This window comes from Juglans regia, chromosome 13, assembly GCF_001411555.2.
Source record: "Juglans regia cultivar Chandler chromosome 13, Walnut 2.0, whole genome shotgun sequence".
In the NCBI taxonomy this organism is placed as follows: Eukaryota; Viridiplantae; Streptophyta; class Magnoliopsida; order Fagales; family Juglandaceae; genus Juglans; species Juglans regia.
Window position 1 is genome coordinate 8,408,090 of NC_049913.1, and position 17,517 is coordinate 8,425,606.

The 17,517-nt window shown below is 35.1% G+C and overlaps 2 protein-coding genes across 3 annotated transcripts; one reads left to right on the forward strand and one right to left on the reverse strand.

Moving 5' to 3' along the window:
• The first annotated feature begins 142 nt into the window (after window positions 1-142).
• LOC109001211 lies at window positions 143-2,387 on the forward strand. The gene is made up of 2 exons (XM_018978404.2): window positions 143-1,505; window positions 2,119-2,387. The coding sequence occupies exons 1-2, from the start codon at window positions 610-612 to the stop codon at window positions 2,201-2,203; spliced, it is 981 nt and encodes a 326-aa protein (XP_018833949.1). The 5' UTR covers window positions 143-609; the 3' UTR covers window positions 2,204-2,387.
• Window positions 2,388-6,180: 3,793 nt separating this feature from the next.
• Window positions 6,181-15,431, reverse strand: LOC109001210. 2 transcript variants are annotated; one of them, XM_018978403.2, is made up of 4 exons: window positions 14,298-15,431; window positions 14,068-14,118; window positions 13,862-13,934; window positions 6,181-6,465 (listed from the first exon to the last, which is right to left on the reverse strand). In XM_018978403.2, exons 1-4 carry the CDS (start codon window positions 15,059-15,061, stop codon window positions 6,271-6,273), a joined length of 1,083 nt encoding a protein of 360 aa, XP_018833948.1. In that variant the 5' UTR covers window positions 15,062-15,431; the 3' UTR covers window positions 6,181-6,270. The 2 variants fall into 2 exon arrangements, with proteins under 2 accessions (XP_018833948.1, XP_018833947.1); XM_018978402.2 differs by having other exon boundaries at window positions 6,181-6,468.
• Between the last annotated feature and the right edge of the window lie 2,086 nt (window positions 15,432-17,517).

Sequence of the window (17,517 nt, forward strand, 5' to 3'; positions counted from 1 at the left end):
TTATGTTGGTTTTTGTTTTCTTTTAGAATGGTTGCGGAAGAAGAGGAATAATTAGCGGGAGTTATAAAGTGGTTTTGGATTTACATATTACATGCATGAGAGAAGCAGAAAGAGCTAGATAGAGCTGCGAGAGACAGATGGACGGAGTGGTTGAATTATCTTTATACAGGTGTTGGCATAGTTCTCCTTCCTTCGACACGATATCTCCAATGGTGGAAGTATCGTACGTACATATATCAGACTCAGTCGACCCAGGGAAGAAGAAGATCAAGCAGCAGCAGCTTGAATTATCGAAAGGGCAAAACAGAAAACACTTAAATGGGCGCGCGGCCCATGTTGAATTTTCAAGCCCAAAATAGAACGGCCTGGACTAAATATCACAGCTCAGCCTACTTTTATGGTCCTGGCCCATCTCTTACGAACCGACTAAAGTATTAGATCTCATTAAAATACACGAACTTCAAAGCTGATCCAACGGTGGAGACCACATCAGGTGTCAGGCTCTAGAACCACCAGATTTTCCCGTGTGTACCACTTGCCCTTATCCTGCGCACGCTTACACACACAGTGACTCAACTCCTCTGTGCCCTTCCACGCACACCCACTGTAATGGCAGCTGAGCTACAACCACCAGAAGCCCTGATAACCGCTGGCCCAACGGCCGGAACAACGACCACGACTGCAACGACGACTGCGGCAACAGAGACGACGACGTTTGTACCGTCGGCCGACTACCAGGGACAAGCTTTGGCCCCAAAACGGCAACGCCGACCCAGTGTCCGATTAGGGGAGATCGGGGACCAGCCGGCCACGCTCTCTTATGAATCACACGTACGAAGAACCAAACAACACCCCTGGAGGCTCCCCAAGGACCACTCCTCTAAGTCCTTCAAGGCTCGGTCCCTGATCAACCTTGTCAACGGTGGTGATTCCCAGGATATCCAAGAGCCAGCGGAAGATAGGAACCAAAACGGCGATGGAAATCTTGAATTCGCGAACCGGAAGAAGGCGAAGCGGGGCGCGACGAAGCGGGCCCGATCCACTTGGGTCTCGAGAGTCGAAGAAGGAGCCGCGGCCGAGGGCGACAGCAGAGAAGACGGTAACCACAACGAAGGGTTCAGAGATTTCGATCCCGACTCGGACAGTCAGCTGAAGGAACACAGTCCTGTTCACTCAGTCGACAACGTGGTGCTCGATTCGTGGCACGGGGTTAGACGGCAAGGCCGGGCTAGGGTTTCGGAAAGTCGCGAAAACGACGCCATTGATTTGGAAAATTTTCCCGAGTCCGATTCGAGGGACCGGAAGTGTGGAACGAGCGAGGGAGTGAGGTCGTGGCTGATCGAATTGGGGTTGAGCCGGTACGCGCCGGTGTTTGAGATACATGAGGTGGACGACGATGTTTTGCCGATGTTGACACTGGAGGATCTCAAGGATATGGGAATCAATGCGGTCGGGTCCAGGCGGAAAATGTATTCCGGTATACAAAAGCTTCGCAAGGGGTTTTCGTGAGTGTTTCCTTTTTCTTTTTTTTCTTTTTTTTGTAGATCTAAAATAATTGTAGTTGTAATCTTAACTTATAAACCCTCGGTCACTGCTGAAGTATTGGATAAAATGCGTGTCTGGGATGGGTTTGAGTCTTGTTTCTGATGATAACAATAATAAGAAGATGGTAATATTTATAAACCCATTTTCTTCTTTGGGTTAGTAGTTCTGAAATGCAACGGCTTTGTTTGTTGATCTTTTACCTGGTAATGGTATTGGAGACGGTAAGCACGACTTTGATTAAATTGTTATAGGAAATAGGGGAATGAAGATTTTCTTTCACGAGCAACTCTTTCTTAAAATGTTTACTAATGAATGAAGGGAACCATATCTAATCTTAGCAATATCTGAAAGTTTTGAAATGCATTCTTAATTTGATACCCAAAAAAAAAAAAAAAAGGATTGTTCACCGTTTCAAGTTCGGGGTTAAAGTTTTCTTATGCATCATCCACCTATCCATTTGAGATGTTGACTTCCCATTGCATTCACAACCATTTCTTGCATGTCTTTCTAAAAGGGTGGTTGATTCTTTCTTGGGTAGCATACCTCTATGTTGAATTGAACTCCTTGTGCTAGGTGTACACTGAGGAGCAAAGGCTTCAGACGAGCTCAGAGTGATTGGTTTCCACAATCACCTTGGCTTGATTATCTTGTACGGTAGCTGGATAACCTATTATCCATTGTTTTGATGATTGGGTTCTGTTCTCGATCGTGTGACTGAGACAATTCATAGCCTTTTACGCTCACAATAGGTTGAAGAAGTTGTATGGCTACCCTTTGCCTCGTATCTATAAGTATTGTCCAAAACCTTAATTATTATTTTTCGACGTAGTGCTCACTTCATCTACTATTATGATTTTCTTTAGTCTTGGTTAGGGCCCAAGTTTTTGAGAACTTAACTATCTTGCTCGTAGGATGCCTAAGTTTTTGAATTGTGAGCACTCATTGCTTTTCATTATATGTCTATCACTCTGCAACAATACTGTGCCGTTCACTGATCCAAAGAAAGCATGTTGTCATTGTGAATTTGTGATAACTTTCTCTTTATCTGCATTGGAAAAATAAAAAATTCTTACCTGTCAATCCTCTGAGATTAAAATTAAAAAAAAAAAAGAAAGTCTCCTCTCATGCTATAGTACTTATAGCTGAGAGGGGCTTTACATTTTGCCATTTTGGATTCTGTTTTGGTGAATTCATTAGAAAATTTAAGCCTGGTCAAGCAGTCCGTTGTTTTTATTTGGTGATATACAGATTGTGCTGCTGCTGCTGCTGCTGCTTCCTGTTTAGCTTCTTCAATTTTCTTTAGGGGGTCTTGTCTTTGTTGCTTGGATGAGTTTTTTGAAATACAATTAATCAGATGATACACCTCTACCCGCATTTATGGCTTGGCATCATTAGCTAAAATCAAAACAAACTCGATGCATGAGCTTTGTTCAATCTTCTGACACTGCTAGTCTCGCATAAGCTTCTTTCTTTCCTCCATGTTTTTGTGGCTTAAATTCATTATTAAAGGCCTTCCTCTGCACAACATTTTTAAGTTTTTAACCGAACTTAATTTTGTCTCTACTCGAAGCCACTGTTTATGGAGTTAGCATTTCAGATTTTTAAACATAAAGCTAGTTTGTTTTTAAACATGGGCCTGGGCTCTGGCTCATGTTAGATTTTTGAAACCGAAAACCGAAAGTTCCATTTTAGCCGGATCTAAGATTGGGTTTGCATGGAAATTTCATTTTTTTTTTTTTTGGATCATGCTAATGGGCCATCCAGCGTTTACTGCTAAAAAGTTGAAAATTTTATTTTTTATTTTTTGCGTGGAAAAGATTATGCTGGGCGTACTGCTAGTTATGAAATTTTTTATTTTAATTAAGAGCAGGTTTGGGAATGAGATGAGAATTTTGTGTTTTATATTGAAGTTTAAAATATTATGTTTTAATATTATTATTGTTTTGGGATTTGAAAAAGGTGCATTGAGATTTGAAAAAATTGAATTGTTTATTATATTTTGTATGGAGATTTGAAAAAGGTGTAATGATGAGATGAGATGAGAATCTTGTGTTTTATCTTATGTTCCAAACCTGTCCTAAGTATTTTTTAATATTTTATTTTTACTCAATGATTAAGGAAGTGACTATTAGTGAAATTGTATATTTTTTTATTTTTCCTTAACCATTGGAAAAACTTTTTTTTTTTTTTTCAATCGAAACCTTTAGTCTAGCTGGAGCCGAGCTGAATTGGTCTTTTGACTTACCGAGCTCGGCTCGACTAAAAAAACTCGAGCTTGAGTCCAAGTTTAAGATTTTTATTTAATTTTTTTTCTGAACTCGACTCAATAAACTAAACTCTTAACTTGAGCTTGAGCTAGACTCGAGTTGTTTATTTTTTGAATAAGATTTAATAATTAATAGATTAGATAAATACAAAATTTAATATTGAATTTATATAACTAACAAGTAGAACCTATATTGAATTATAAGATTTTAAAAGTTTATAAATAATTAATACGTAACTAGTTGATATTTATCCATAATAACAATATATTATGTTTACATAAATTATTAATACATACACATAATATGATAACATATATCTATTTCATATATGGTTTTCACATACTAATATATGAAATTATTAAATTTTATCGACTAATTATTGTACAAATTATAAAATATATCTATGAAGCATATTCAATATATAGACATAAGTAATTAGGTTACATATATATATTTAATTATAAAAGTATTATGTTTATATTATTAGCTAATATTTACATATATATATATATGTATATGTACATAGGTGTATGTATATATTTGTCAATATATGAATTAACTTTAATTGGGTCGAGCTAACGAGTCGACTCGGGTATAAATGAGCGAGCTTTAACTAAGTTAAGTTGAGTTTAGTCTGGTATGTGTTATTTACTAATCGAATGGGTATCTACTTTCACGGGCGAGTTTTGTTTTGTTTTTTTTTTTTCATAATTCGAGTTTAATCGAACGAGTATCGAATGAACTATTGAAGAAACTGATTTATTTATAACCCTAAGTTGAACTTTGCCAATAGACTAGGTAGGTAAAGAAATAACAAATGACATGGGAACAATTATTTTATATCTCATGTTACAATCATGTATTAAGTTTATTTATTTATTTATTTTTATACAAGGGGGTGAAGGGTTTCGAATCCAGAATTTTTATTTGGAGAACCGGGTCATATGCCATCAGGTCATCAGACTAATTTTGAGAGTATATAGATTTGAATTTTAAAATTTTCATACTTACCTCTCATTTTATAAATATTTATATAAAAAAATTATGTTTTAATCGCTGTAGGCATTTCCGAATTTTTCTCTTGAAAAGATCAAACCATTCTAGGAATGCAGCGCCTAATATACTAGCCCAATAGATAAGGCTACAAAACTGACATGGACTCCAGTTTACTGGGCCCAAGTCCAAGATCGTATAATTTTGCCTTTTAATGGGTTGGGTTAAGAATACTTTTTTTTTATTATTCTTCTTCCTCTGAAAGAACATGTATACAAGTTTTAGTAGATATGTTGTGAGGGGAGTAATCCCCAGGGTCGAGCTTGAGCCAGGGTTCAAGGATAAGGCCTGGGCTAGGCTGAGTCGGCCTAGGAGGCCTAAGAAGAGAAGCAACTGGGTAGAGTATACTGGCAAAAGAATGAAAGACAGGACAGTCTAACACTATTACTGGTCGACAATCAAGGACATCCCTTGATCCTGAGTCCTAGCGTTCAAATGGGTCAGAGAGGTGGATGTGCCTGATCGGGACCACGCCGCATAAATGGGACGGAGGCGGGCATGCTAGGAAGGAGAGTCACGCCGCATTTAATGCATCCCAAGGCTCGGCACGCCACGCCATGCCACGATGTGCCTCCTAGGGTGTCAGAGACAACCGCAATCAAGTCCAATTGGTTTGCAGCACGGCAGGGACACCCGACCCCGTACAAAACGACGTACCCACTACCTCCACCTCGAGGGCCAACCCAGCCAGGTATAAATACCCCCTCTCCCATGGCTAGCGAAGGGGTTCACACTCTTTAATACTTCACTTCTCATTCTCTTTAACTAATTATTTTCTTCTCGATATATACCATTCGCTAACTTAAGTATTGGAGCTACCATGGCCCTCGAGGACCCCATTCTCACTCTCCATTTCAGACAAGTATTGGATTGAGCTCAACTGCGTGAAGTTGTCCAGACTGCGAAACACGACATCAACACATGTAATCTAACCTAATTCAAATATTTATAAGGGGAGGATTCAGTTTTTAGGAAATAGATGTTCCGTTACCAACTTCTAATATTTGCCGATCTATACTATATATCCAAGATTCCAACTCACAATGTCTAGTTTTTTTAAAAAAGTTGGCCGTCTAATTAACCTTTACTGATCTTATAAATTAATAGAATCATTATAATTATAGAAACGATATATATGTGTGTGTGTAATAATTATATATATTTATATATATATATATATATATATATCTCAAGCTGCCCGCATAAACATCGTCTCAGCTAGGGTATTCCAGGCCATGAATTAGAGAATGAGAAAAAAGTGATCGAATAAAAGAAAAATAAATAGCAAAAGAAAAAAAAAAACATAATAGAAAAAAGAAAAGAAAAAGGCCAAAAGCGTTATCATAACAGCTTAAAACAATTAATGATGCAGATCGATACACAAAAAGCGAATGAAGATTCACTTTCAAGCAGCAGTACTAGTACTAGTCCTGCCATAGTGCAACACCATGACATGATGGTGATGATCTGTGGTTGAGGAGTCCGGAAGCAAAGTCGTCATTGCATCCCTCGGAGGAGTACTATTACTCCATATGTTATCTCTTACATGCTGCAACGTTAAGAAAGGTTGAAGCTCTTGCCCCCTACATGTTATCTCTATCTGCTATCCAAAATATTATATATACGTGTTAGCTCCGCAACAATCTCATCATCAGACTAATTAATTAATTAGATTGAGAGTAAAATAATGAAAAGTGTCACCTAAATTTAACATATATAATTATAAAAAGAACTGCTACAAACATAAAAAGATTATACAAAGTAAATTTATAAATTGATATGATTTTATAGAATCCGTTAGATCTACTTTATAATAAAAATAATTTTACAATCTAATTTACCATATCATTTTGTAGATTTACTTTTTGTATAATCTCTTTATGACTAAAGTATACAAATAATAATTAATTAATTAAAGCTTTTAGAATGATGGCTACATCGTTATCCATGGATAAATATTTACAACGATTTCTCACCAATCGATGGTGATAACAAGCTAGCAAATACATAAATATATGCATATATGTGTGTGTATAAATATATATATATATATATATATATAATCCTTGAAAGTTGTCGTTATAAGTTAACTTTCGGTATTTGGTATGTGTATACTTCCACCATATTATATATCCACATCTCTAATTAATTAGATAAGGTCATTATAACCATTTCTTTCAAGTCACTTGTAAGTAAGGTCGACAAATAACACTAGATCAAGCCAAGCTATCAAAAGGATGATCATATAAAAAGACAAAATAATGAAAAGGACAAAAAAAAAAAAAAATCATTTATATATATATATATATATATTGAATAGATCAAAATAGTGAAAATAATAATTCAGAAGACTACATGAACACACACTACATGGATTTTTCCCCCAAGAAATTAATTAATTTATTTTGAATATTCAAAATTTATAAACAATATTTTTAATCAACCTAGCTAGGTTACTCATCATGAAGTCATGCTTTGTCACTAGCTTACGTCTTCCACATGCCAGTGCCCATGCCCCATATATAAATCTTTGTTACGTCTACTTTAACCATAAAATTCCTCCATCTAACTTTTTTTTTTTTTTTTCGTTTTGTTTCTTTCTTTACTCCGAGATTCCCCAAAGTACTTCGGTCAACGGGTAGCCCAAAGTTATCCACCTTCGAGGCTTCGAGGGCTGCCCGCATATCCCCACGATCTTAAACTGCCCGATTTTAATCATTAAAGGGACCCACCCAGACTTTGCTCGTAAGCCAAAATCATGCTTCCTTGGACTTTTATTTATTATATATATATATATACAAACACTAAGTGATTGCATAATCGATCCAAGCAATTATAACCACAAGGAGGGAAATAAAATAAAATAAAATAAAATAAGATTAGAAAAGAAAATACGTATTAATGGATCCAAAAGGTACGGCGAGGAATATGCACGATTATTATATTTTTCAAAGCCCCCTAAGTGCTATACTTCGTATATAAATTAATGTATATATATCTACACACCAATTCCGATCGTCATGCACGTCTCTTTCACGTCGCTTCTAGGGGAAAAAAAACCCTAACATGAAGGAATATATTATATCATGTGCACTTTGATTCTCGATCGTTCGTCCACCTCATCATCATGTATATATATCTATATAATCTAATTATATATTAATATGTAGTCGTTAAAGACTTGGCCTAAAACCTTATAAGTCTCTGTTTATATTAGCTAATTAATAATTATAAGGAATATTATATATATATTATATATACTTTCATCGATCTGTGCATGCATGCATGCATCCCATAATGATATATTTTTATTGATTTTCTTTTTGTTCTTTATTTTTTCAACAACTTGCAATGATTCTGTTGTGGATTCCATGGCTTCTTCATGCATTGCTTTCCTACGACGTAAGAAATATATTGGTGGTTATCAATTTTTTAGAATAATATATATGTTGTTTTCTCTCTTCTTTGTTTTTTACGATTGCTAGCTTCTGGACTAGTAGATGATGATGGGGTGTTTTAAATTCCACCTCTAGAGTGCACCACTTAAGGTTTTGATGTGCCTTTTCAAGCACCATCGATGAGGAAAAGAGGGAAAATTAGAAAAGGGCCTACTTAGCTGTCGGAAAGCTGAGTTGAAATAAGCGAAAGCATGACGAGAGGGGAACGATAATATTAATATGTATATATATTTATATTTATATATATATAATACGCATGCAGCAGATGGGGCGTTGAGAGTGACAGGGTCCACACGTGTGATTTTCATGGCCCTACGATATATATGATAATTTTGATTTGCTAGCATCAACTTTTTCTATGTGAATGAGTGTCAACTAGGCCAAGATAATCCAGGTTGAAGATGTTTTCACATGATCTTAAAGTCAATGCTCTCTTTATAAAATCACAAAAAAGGAGGGCCCCTATTCCCCAGTACCTTTGAAGATATCTTTTCGCTTTTTTACATTGATTTGCCCTAGACTGTCATTCATCACCGTGTAAAAGGGAAATAAAAGTCTCTCTATTTCTAATGAATTCTGCCGGCCAAGGCAAATCATCACAAAAATTATTATATATATATATATATATATATATATATATATATATGAAATAAGCTAGCGAGACTAGGTTTGATTTTTTAATGTCTGGGCTTTTATGGCTAGGCATGATATCATGTGAGAGCTAGCTGACTATTATGAATATGATATATAATGAAGCCAACGTACAGTTATATTTATTCAGGAGTTAGAATGTATATCATCTCCCCAAAGAGAAAGAGATCGAAGTCCTAAATTTACGCTAAGACTGGGTAATAGATGTAAGTTGGCCCTCATCTTAATTTCACAGTAGATCTGGAACCTAATCATTGAGTAATATTCAGTCTGCATGCCATGTGTGAAAGATGAGGGTTGGCATTTTGCAGGCCGGGTGCATTGAGTGGTTTCAAGATACACACACACACACACACACACATATATATATATATATATATATATTCAATCATAGAAGATATATATTATCTATCATCTTAGCATGCAGTGGATCCAACCCATCATGAAGAACTCGCCCATCTATTGCATAAGTTGACCTTAATAATATATATAGTGATAGAATATTTATTCAATTATATAAAAACAACAGAATATCGAGTACTGTACCGCGTGTCACACATTCCAAATGATTACGATAAATCATGCTGTATTTGGGTGCCTTGTGATTTTTTTTTTAGGGAAGTGCAAAAAGTGCGCGCCTTGTGAATTAGCTGTACATATATACATATATATATATATATATATTATTTAGGTAGAAATACTCGTAGATAGACAATATTTTTAAGTAGCTGCTTCGAGAGAGAGAGAGAGAGAGTTTTGAGATCATGGTTCTTCCATTAGCTGTTTTATTAGGAAATAATTGATACTATAATAAGATACTGTATGTCCTAACCTCATGATCTCCTCCCTTCATGCATTAATGGAATACAAGGAAAATAACAACAGAAGGATATTATGCATCCAAATCATGGAGAGGGACGTTGACCTGAGCACCAGCTTATACATATTGAAATATATTGACGATCAAAGATAAGACAGGATGTCATGCATACATGTACTACTAATCTAATATATATATATATATATGTATGTATGTATATTATATTCATTTTGTATGTAACGGACAGATATACATACATACATACATACATACATATATGTATGTATGTATGATAGTCAAACACGCGGCTCGAGAGCTCGGGGAGTATGTCGTGTGTCGTGTGTGTGTATATATGTATGTATGTGTGTGTGTGTGTATTCCCCTAACATGACTACTTGGCTTTAAATTTTAATAATATGCCTCGTAGTCTTATTTTACATTAAATTATGGCTCTCTCTATGTAAATTCATGATCCTAGTTCAAGAAACGCTAGGACGATCGATCGACTACGTACGTGTATATGTAGTTGTTATGTCAATAATATAAATAGATTGAAATCCCTCATGATCATCATGTTACGAATGTTTGTCTTTATAATTTGCTACTTTCGTACCTTGTAGCTTCTTATCTAGTGTTTGCTTAAATAATTTGATTTCTTCCTAATTTTTCTCCGTTTAAGCTTACAAGCGTAGCTTTCCCAGACACGTCTACGTGTACTATATAAATATATATAAATATATATACACATAAATATAATTAAGGTATAACATGAACATGCCAATTAATTGACATGCAGTACGTTTGGTAATCTTTCTGTGCCATTCCATAATTAAGTATAAATATTAACACACACACACACACATTATATTATATATATATTTATATATATTTCATGCTTCACCATATTATATACATGTAGAGCCCTTAACCTTGCATAAAAAACTAGCTAGCTAGCAGTGGTATATTAATGCAATGCCAAATCATAAATCAGATAGCTTAACCAAAAAAAAAAAAAAAAAAGCATATATTTGATTCGTAAATATATATGTATGTATGGCTATTGGTCATAAGCTCGAACGCGAACTTTGTATATATATATATATATATAGCTGTTTCATTGCATGTTTTACTCATCATGTACTTGAAGTACCAGCTAGCTCTTCTAATAAGCCCTTGCACGCACATTTAATTATCCACGTTGAGATGAGAGAATAATTTTGTTTAAGTTTTAGACTTGTATAATTGTTTAATTACAGTTAGATATTTTTGGGTTTTCGTCACGTCTTATGTGTAATGGCTGAGACTAGATATTCTAGCTGCGTGCTTCTCTTCAACAGTACTAATACTATCAGAATATTGATACTATAATCTTTCCTTGATACTGCAAAATAACGTACGTCTGATATTGGATCATGATCATTGGGTTGGATTCTAATATATTAATGATATATCTAATATAATCTTTCCTTAATACTGCCCCATGAATATTAATGATAGGTTTATGCAAAAATCATATATGTAGTACTACTCATAGTAAGGGTTATTACGTTTCGATACCTTAACCTGATCTATCTTAGATTAATCTCAAGTTTTATACTAATTCTACATGTTAATTAACAACCTGAAATTAATTGAAATATTAGCTTAGTATAGTTTAGATACTTGAATGCAATTTAATTAATATTGGTACCCAAGACCGTATATATATACTCGCATTATATATATATATATATGTTTCATATCTTTATAATGCTAAGTGCCGTGTGCGTACTTTTATATATAAATTAGTGACTTAAATTTATAGTAATTATTATAGCTAGCTAGGGGAATTAAGTTGTAGTGCATATAATTCGATGGTAGAGTGTGCATGAAGCATATAATTATAAAGCGGTGGGACACGCATTAATGATCTTGTGAAATATCTGATAAACATATAATTATATGATCACGTACGTACGTACTCTATTCGATCCTATATATAATGTATACCAGCTCGTGCATGCATACTAATATAATTAGAATAGAATTATATAATATGTTTTGAGGACGTAATATTTACTATGTACGTACGTACGTACGTGTATGGTAAATTAAATCTATTATGAGGTACGTACGTACTTTCACATGACAAACATTGATAGTTAAAAATTATATATAATATACGTGCATGCAGTACTTATCAATCAAAAGGAATATTATCGTGATATATCTTCCCAATAATATATAGCTGCTGATAGAGGCGCGCATTAATGCAGAATTAGTAGAATTTATTTTTATTTTATTGTGCTGAAAATCTAATATTTTTAATCTTATTATATATAATAGCAACTGAAGCCAGAAAGTAGCAATCTTTAAAATATAAATGTGTCATTTATCTCGTAAATAATATAAATGTTTTGATTCTAATTTGATCTCTTAAGTTAGTTTCTAGTAGAATAACAATTAATATAATCGAATCAGTCGATGATCTTTATTTTTCCGTCACAGTTACATGCATGGAGTTCACAATAAAAAATCATATATACTTAATTCATTGATCATTAATTAGATGATCAAGGCAACCAAGCGCCCTCATATTGTTATAAGTCATAGAAAGATAATATTGCAATTGAAACATGAGATGATCTAGTAATTAACTACGTACACGACTAAATATATATACGACCCTAGCTAGCTAGCTAGATGATCAGCTAGTTTATATATCATTCATGACAAGCTAGCTAGCGCGTTCAGGTTTTGCTTTCCTAACAATTAAAATTAATTAGCATTAATTATACCCTTATAAGTGTTAATATTATACCCTCATTAGCTAGATCAAGATCTCATTAATTATAACACGTACGCAGGATCTCTTGAAATTTAACTCTTTCATGATGATATTTGGCACTTATTAAATATTACTCGTATTGGAGAGAATTTCAGTCCTATAGCTAGCTACTAGCTAATGAATTATCTAAAGTTATTCTCTCGGTACGTACGTACGTAGTCTGCTCGTAAACCTCTTGATCATGATCAGTTGCTAGCTAGCTAGTTAGGACTAGTTGTACTAAAACTAACTTTGTCGAGTATCCGATTGCTCGATTAACTCTTAAAGTCTCCAAACATGTCTATATATATATATATATATATATATATATAGTAGTATTCCTACTGCATCTAATTTACTTCACGAAGAGGTTAGAAATTAGGGGCAAAAAAATATTAATTTTGTGGTTATTTATATATGTATGTATATATCATGTGTGTGTGTAATGTGTATGTTTAATTAGTTTTATGTGAACGGCACTTTAAGCTGTTTGGTTGTACGTTCTCCTGTTTTACATAGATCTGTTGCCAGATCATTGAAACGTTACTGTCATATATATATATATATATATATATATATATGAATGGTCTTTCACAGTAACTTACCCCATGCATCTATATATCACACAGGTAAAAACTATCATCGATCAGCGCGCGCCTCTTCCATATATCCTTGGGTTTGTACGTGGCAAGCGGCTGGTGGTAGGTAGTTTTCTAAACTACATCCAGATTTATCCACTTGAACTTTACACCTAAATATTCCGTCACTTAAACATCTCCACAAGTGACTAGACCCATAAAAGCTTACGACCAATTTGGGAACGGTGGTCATTTCCAGGATAAGAAATTAAAGTTGAACTCAAGCCATGTTTAACAAAGCTAACTAGCGCTAGATTCTGAATTGAAAGGCTAATAATCCAAAAGCAGAAAATGGCTAATTCCTAGAAGTATACTTCCCACCTAAATAAGATTTTAACAGAAAAAAAATGAAGAAATACTTATAAGTTCTGCTGTTTCTTTCATGCCTCTAATTAACACCGACTTTACGACGTGTCCATATCCATGTAATTAAATTACTTGATGCAATATTCATGCATAGAACCGGTTTTCGTTTTCGTTTTTGTTTTTGTTTTTCCTTATGTTTTGACTTTAATCTGTCTGAGATATGAGAAATAAATAAGCAATAAGCACAACATGGAACCAATCAATCATATGCATAAGCATTTCTAATGAAAAGAAGTTGCCGTAATGGTTTTAAATACCTCTGATTCGCTATCCAGTCTCAGCTTATTGATCAAATACTTCTTTAACAATCGTACTGTCATCCTTCCATCCCTGAAGATCATTTGAAGAGAGAGAGAGAGAGAGAGAGAGAGAGCTCAGTTTTACGAACTCGAAAGAAAACTTGAGAATAAAAAGTATAAAACGATACGCGTGAAGATAAATCAAAGAGGATAGAATATATTACTTGATTCTCAGGTAGCTCTTTGGTATCTGTGGCAGAAACGGTTCTTTTGCTCTGCATTGAGAAACCAAATGAAAAATCTGTTACAGAAAGAATTATATATGGATATATATTTATATAGTCCAAACATACGACAAATTAAGAAAAGAAAGGAGAAAAAGAAAAATGATTGGTGCTGATCTCTTTATATGTTCCATTATTACCGGCTTTCTCTCCTAATATATGCACTTAACTGATTTTGGGATGCTTGTAGCATAAACCAAATGCCAGAATGGGGCCTCCGGGGAGGATCAATAACTCTGAAGTCTAAGCTCGGCCCGGAAACATCAATTCCAGAGTGATGAAGCTGAAAGGGCTGTGTAAAATACGACCCGAATGGCATCAAAGAAGAAGAAGATGATGATGATGTGGAGGAAGAAGCAGTCCCTATATGATGCCGGATTGGTCTAAAGGCCCAGTTAATGTCTTGATGAGGAAAGTTTGGGATACTTCCCGGTTGCTGGAAAAACATGGATGTAGTACTAAAACTAGTGGCAGCCCGAGGAGCTCTAAATTCAGGCACATGGAAGATGGGGGCTAATGGTCTTGCTTGCTGTGAATTACTACCGCCGTGTAATAGATCAAGCTCGATCAATCCAGAATCTCTTCTGGCCGTTGGTTCGACCTGATGATGATCGTGCTTGTTCTGATGGCTGGCCGCGTGACCGCCTATGCTCAATTTTAGCCATTCGTCATCCCTCTCTGCTTCTTGGATATCCTTTGAGCTCGACCCAGCTTCGTTAAGACTGTTAGTTCTGGATTCATCTTCAGCCATCTGACCAACGACTAGATCAGATCCTAAGCAAGATTGATCACTACAATATGCATAACCTTCTACACGGTTCATAAGAACAAAATTTTCGCTATAACTGCCACCACCGCAACGGCCTGCAGCATAGCCACCGGAAAGATGACGACGTTGTTGTTTAGAGAGGTTTTGAGCAGGAACCATGGTCATATCCGACAACCTGGTGGAGAGCCGAACCTCCAGTTTCTGTGATTATCTTCCTTGTTGATCAGCTTGTGCTTGATTTCAAGGCAAGCCATGGATTGAAGACTCTGGGATATGGGGGTTTATATTGGAAAGAGGGATCTGTTGGAGCCATGATCAGAATGTTTTGGGATTGTGAAATAAAAAAGGAGAGAGATACCCATTAACCAGATAAGGCCGGTTGTTGTTTGCTGTTTCATCGTAGGCATATCATCAGAGGACAACGAGGAGAATAAACCTTGCAAATCTCACTTTCCATTAATTCTCTTTGTTTGGAAGCTTGTGGAGATGAAATAGTTGCAGGAGAATGAGAAATAAGAGAGAGAGAGAGAGAGAGATAGAAGAGAAAGAGATGGTGGTCAGTCAGTACTTAGATTGAATATTTATTATTCTTAGGAGGTCGAACAGTACTAATATATTTATTTTGACTTTATTATTTAGACGAAATACATGCTCCACCTGTTTTCTAAAGGAAAAATATCATGGGACCTCCGGCTAACAACTTTAGGGCAATTTTCAAGGACAAAATGACTAGAAAGGCTCTTTCTTTTTGGGATATCACAAAAAGGCCCTTTTTAGCCCTAATAAGGGTTTGGGAAAGCTAATCTAATAAGTCGCTCATTTCTCTCCGGATTAGGATATATAAAAGTCTTGATCAGGTTTCGATCCCTTTTGGAATTATATGCAGGATCGTAGCAATTATATATATATATGTATGTATGTATGTATGTATATATCTTCATCACATTAGAGTACTGATCTTAAAATATGTGTCCGTCATCCATACAAAGTACTACTAGACTTCCATTTGTTGAGGCCAGGAAACATCAATGTCGATCTAGAAATTTTTAATTGCATTAATATTATGATCAGATTAATATATATACTAATCGTGAACGCGCGTCTAATGTCAAATAAAATATTATGGCAAGTTCTATTAATGGATATATATACTATGGAGTTATTATTTAATTCTACGTACGTACACTCCGAGTGATCAACGATCGCATATATATATATATATATTATGCTAGCTTTGAGAAATTATAACTAATTCGATCATATATATAATAAATATTAATTAAAACCGTTTCTCATTTTGAACGAGATGCTTTAATTAATAATCTGAATAATGCATGGAAAAATCGATCCCGTAGAATTAATTAATATTCCTTAATTTGACACTTGCAATATTATTCTAATCTAGCTAACAGCTAGCGGACAGACGTTTCATGAATTGGCATACATACATGAAATAAGTGGGCGTGGGGTATAATGGCATTACCTGTCCATATTAATATATATAAGTTATTAATGCGACGGAGCTATAGCTAGCACATTGGAGTATATGTTATTAAGAGGTAATTATAAACAAATAAATAGGGACTTTGGCATGCATGATGGTGTTTCCCCCACAACCCGAGAATCGAAGCACATCGACGTGGGCTTTGCTAGACATTGGTTGCAAAAGCCATGTGCCTCCCACCATCACTGTAATACTACTGTACGGCCCCTTAATTGTCAATTTATCCCCTTTTCTTCTCTCCCTGTTCTTTTTAGTTTAAACCTCTATTATGGTACAAAAGTTTTGGTTGGAACTTTAAAAGAACTCCTTTTTAAATTGAACAATGGTGGCTGTTCTTTGCTAGCTAGCTCCCTCTCCTCCTGAAAAGCTGTTCATTTTCTTTCCAGCCCATCAAACGTGGTCTCTCTCTCTCTCTCTCTCACACACACACACACTCTCTAAATTATAAAACACCTTTGTTCGAAAGAAACAAAGGGACTTTTCAAAGATGCATGAGTCAATCAATGAATTCTCTAACTGAAACTGTGGAAGCCATAAACACATGATGAAAAGCTATTGATCATGAGGAGCAATTTTAATTTTAACCCCTCAGTTTTGTTTTTGATGGATGGAAAGTAGCTACTAAAAGTGATTAGAAAATTCTTCTGTTGCAAAGTAGACAAGGCCTTTAAAATTCGTTGCAACTCATAATATCTAGGCAGTGTACTTTGCTTCAAGCTGCAGAATAATTTCGTTGATCATCTTCTTTTGATGGTAATGCAATATTTAGGGTCCAATTCTCTAGAGAGGAAAAGTTGTTCCTACAGGGAAAAAATAGAACTCATGCATGTGTCAGTGTTTCCATATAAAGGCAGCTAGCCTGAGATGAAAGGCGTGGTCACTGGTGACAGTGCATGGGCATGGAATGACTTAAGCTTGGAATCAAAGCATGAAAGCAAGGGACCTTGATGGCGATGCTTTTCTACCAAATTTAATCCTCAAGATTCTAGGTACCGGCCCCATTTCATCCTTAGCTCTCGCCCGCTCTCTTATAAATAAATATATATTTTGTGTGTGTATATATATATATATATAGATATATCATTTTTTAGCATACATGCAGTAATATTGTTTAAAT

Excerpts from the sequence above, each read along its gene's own strand:
- LOC109001211 (XM_018978404.2), top strand. The coding sequence starts at position 610 with ATGGCAGCTGAGCTACAACCACCAGAAGCCCTGATAACCGCTGGCCCA. Across the intron at positions 1,506-2,118 it reads AAGCTTCGCAAGGGGTTTTC|GTGTACACTGAGGAGCAAAG; the intron begins GTGAGTGTTTCC and ends TCCTTGTGCTAG.
- LOC109001210 (XM_018978402.2), bottom strand. The coding sequence starts at position 15,061 with ATGACCATGGTTCCTGCTCAAAACCTCTCTAAACAACAACGTCGTCAT. Across the intron at positions 13,935-14,067 it reads AAGAGCTACCTGAGAATCAA|GGATGGAAGGATGACAGTAC; the intron begins GTAATATATTCT and ends AATGATCTTCAG. Across the intron at positions 6,469-13,861 it reads GACTGGATAGCGAATCAGAG|CAGATAGAGATAACATGTAG; the intron begins GTATTTAAAACC and ends TATTTTGGATAG.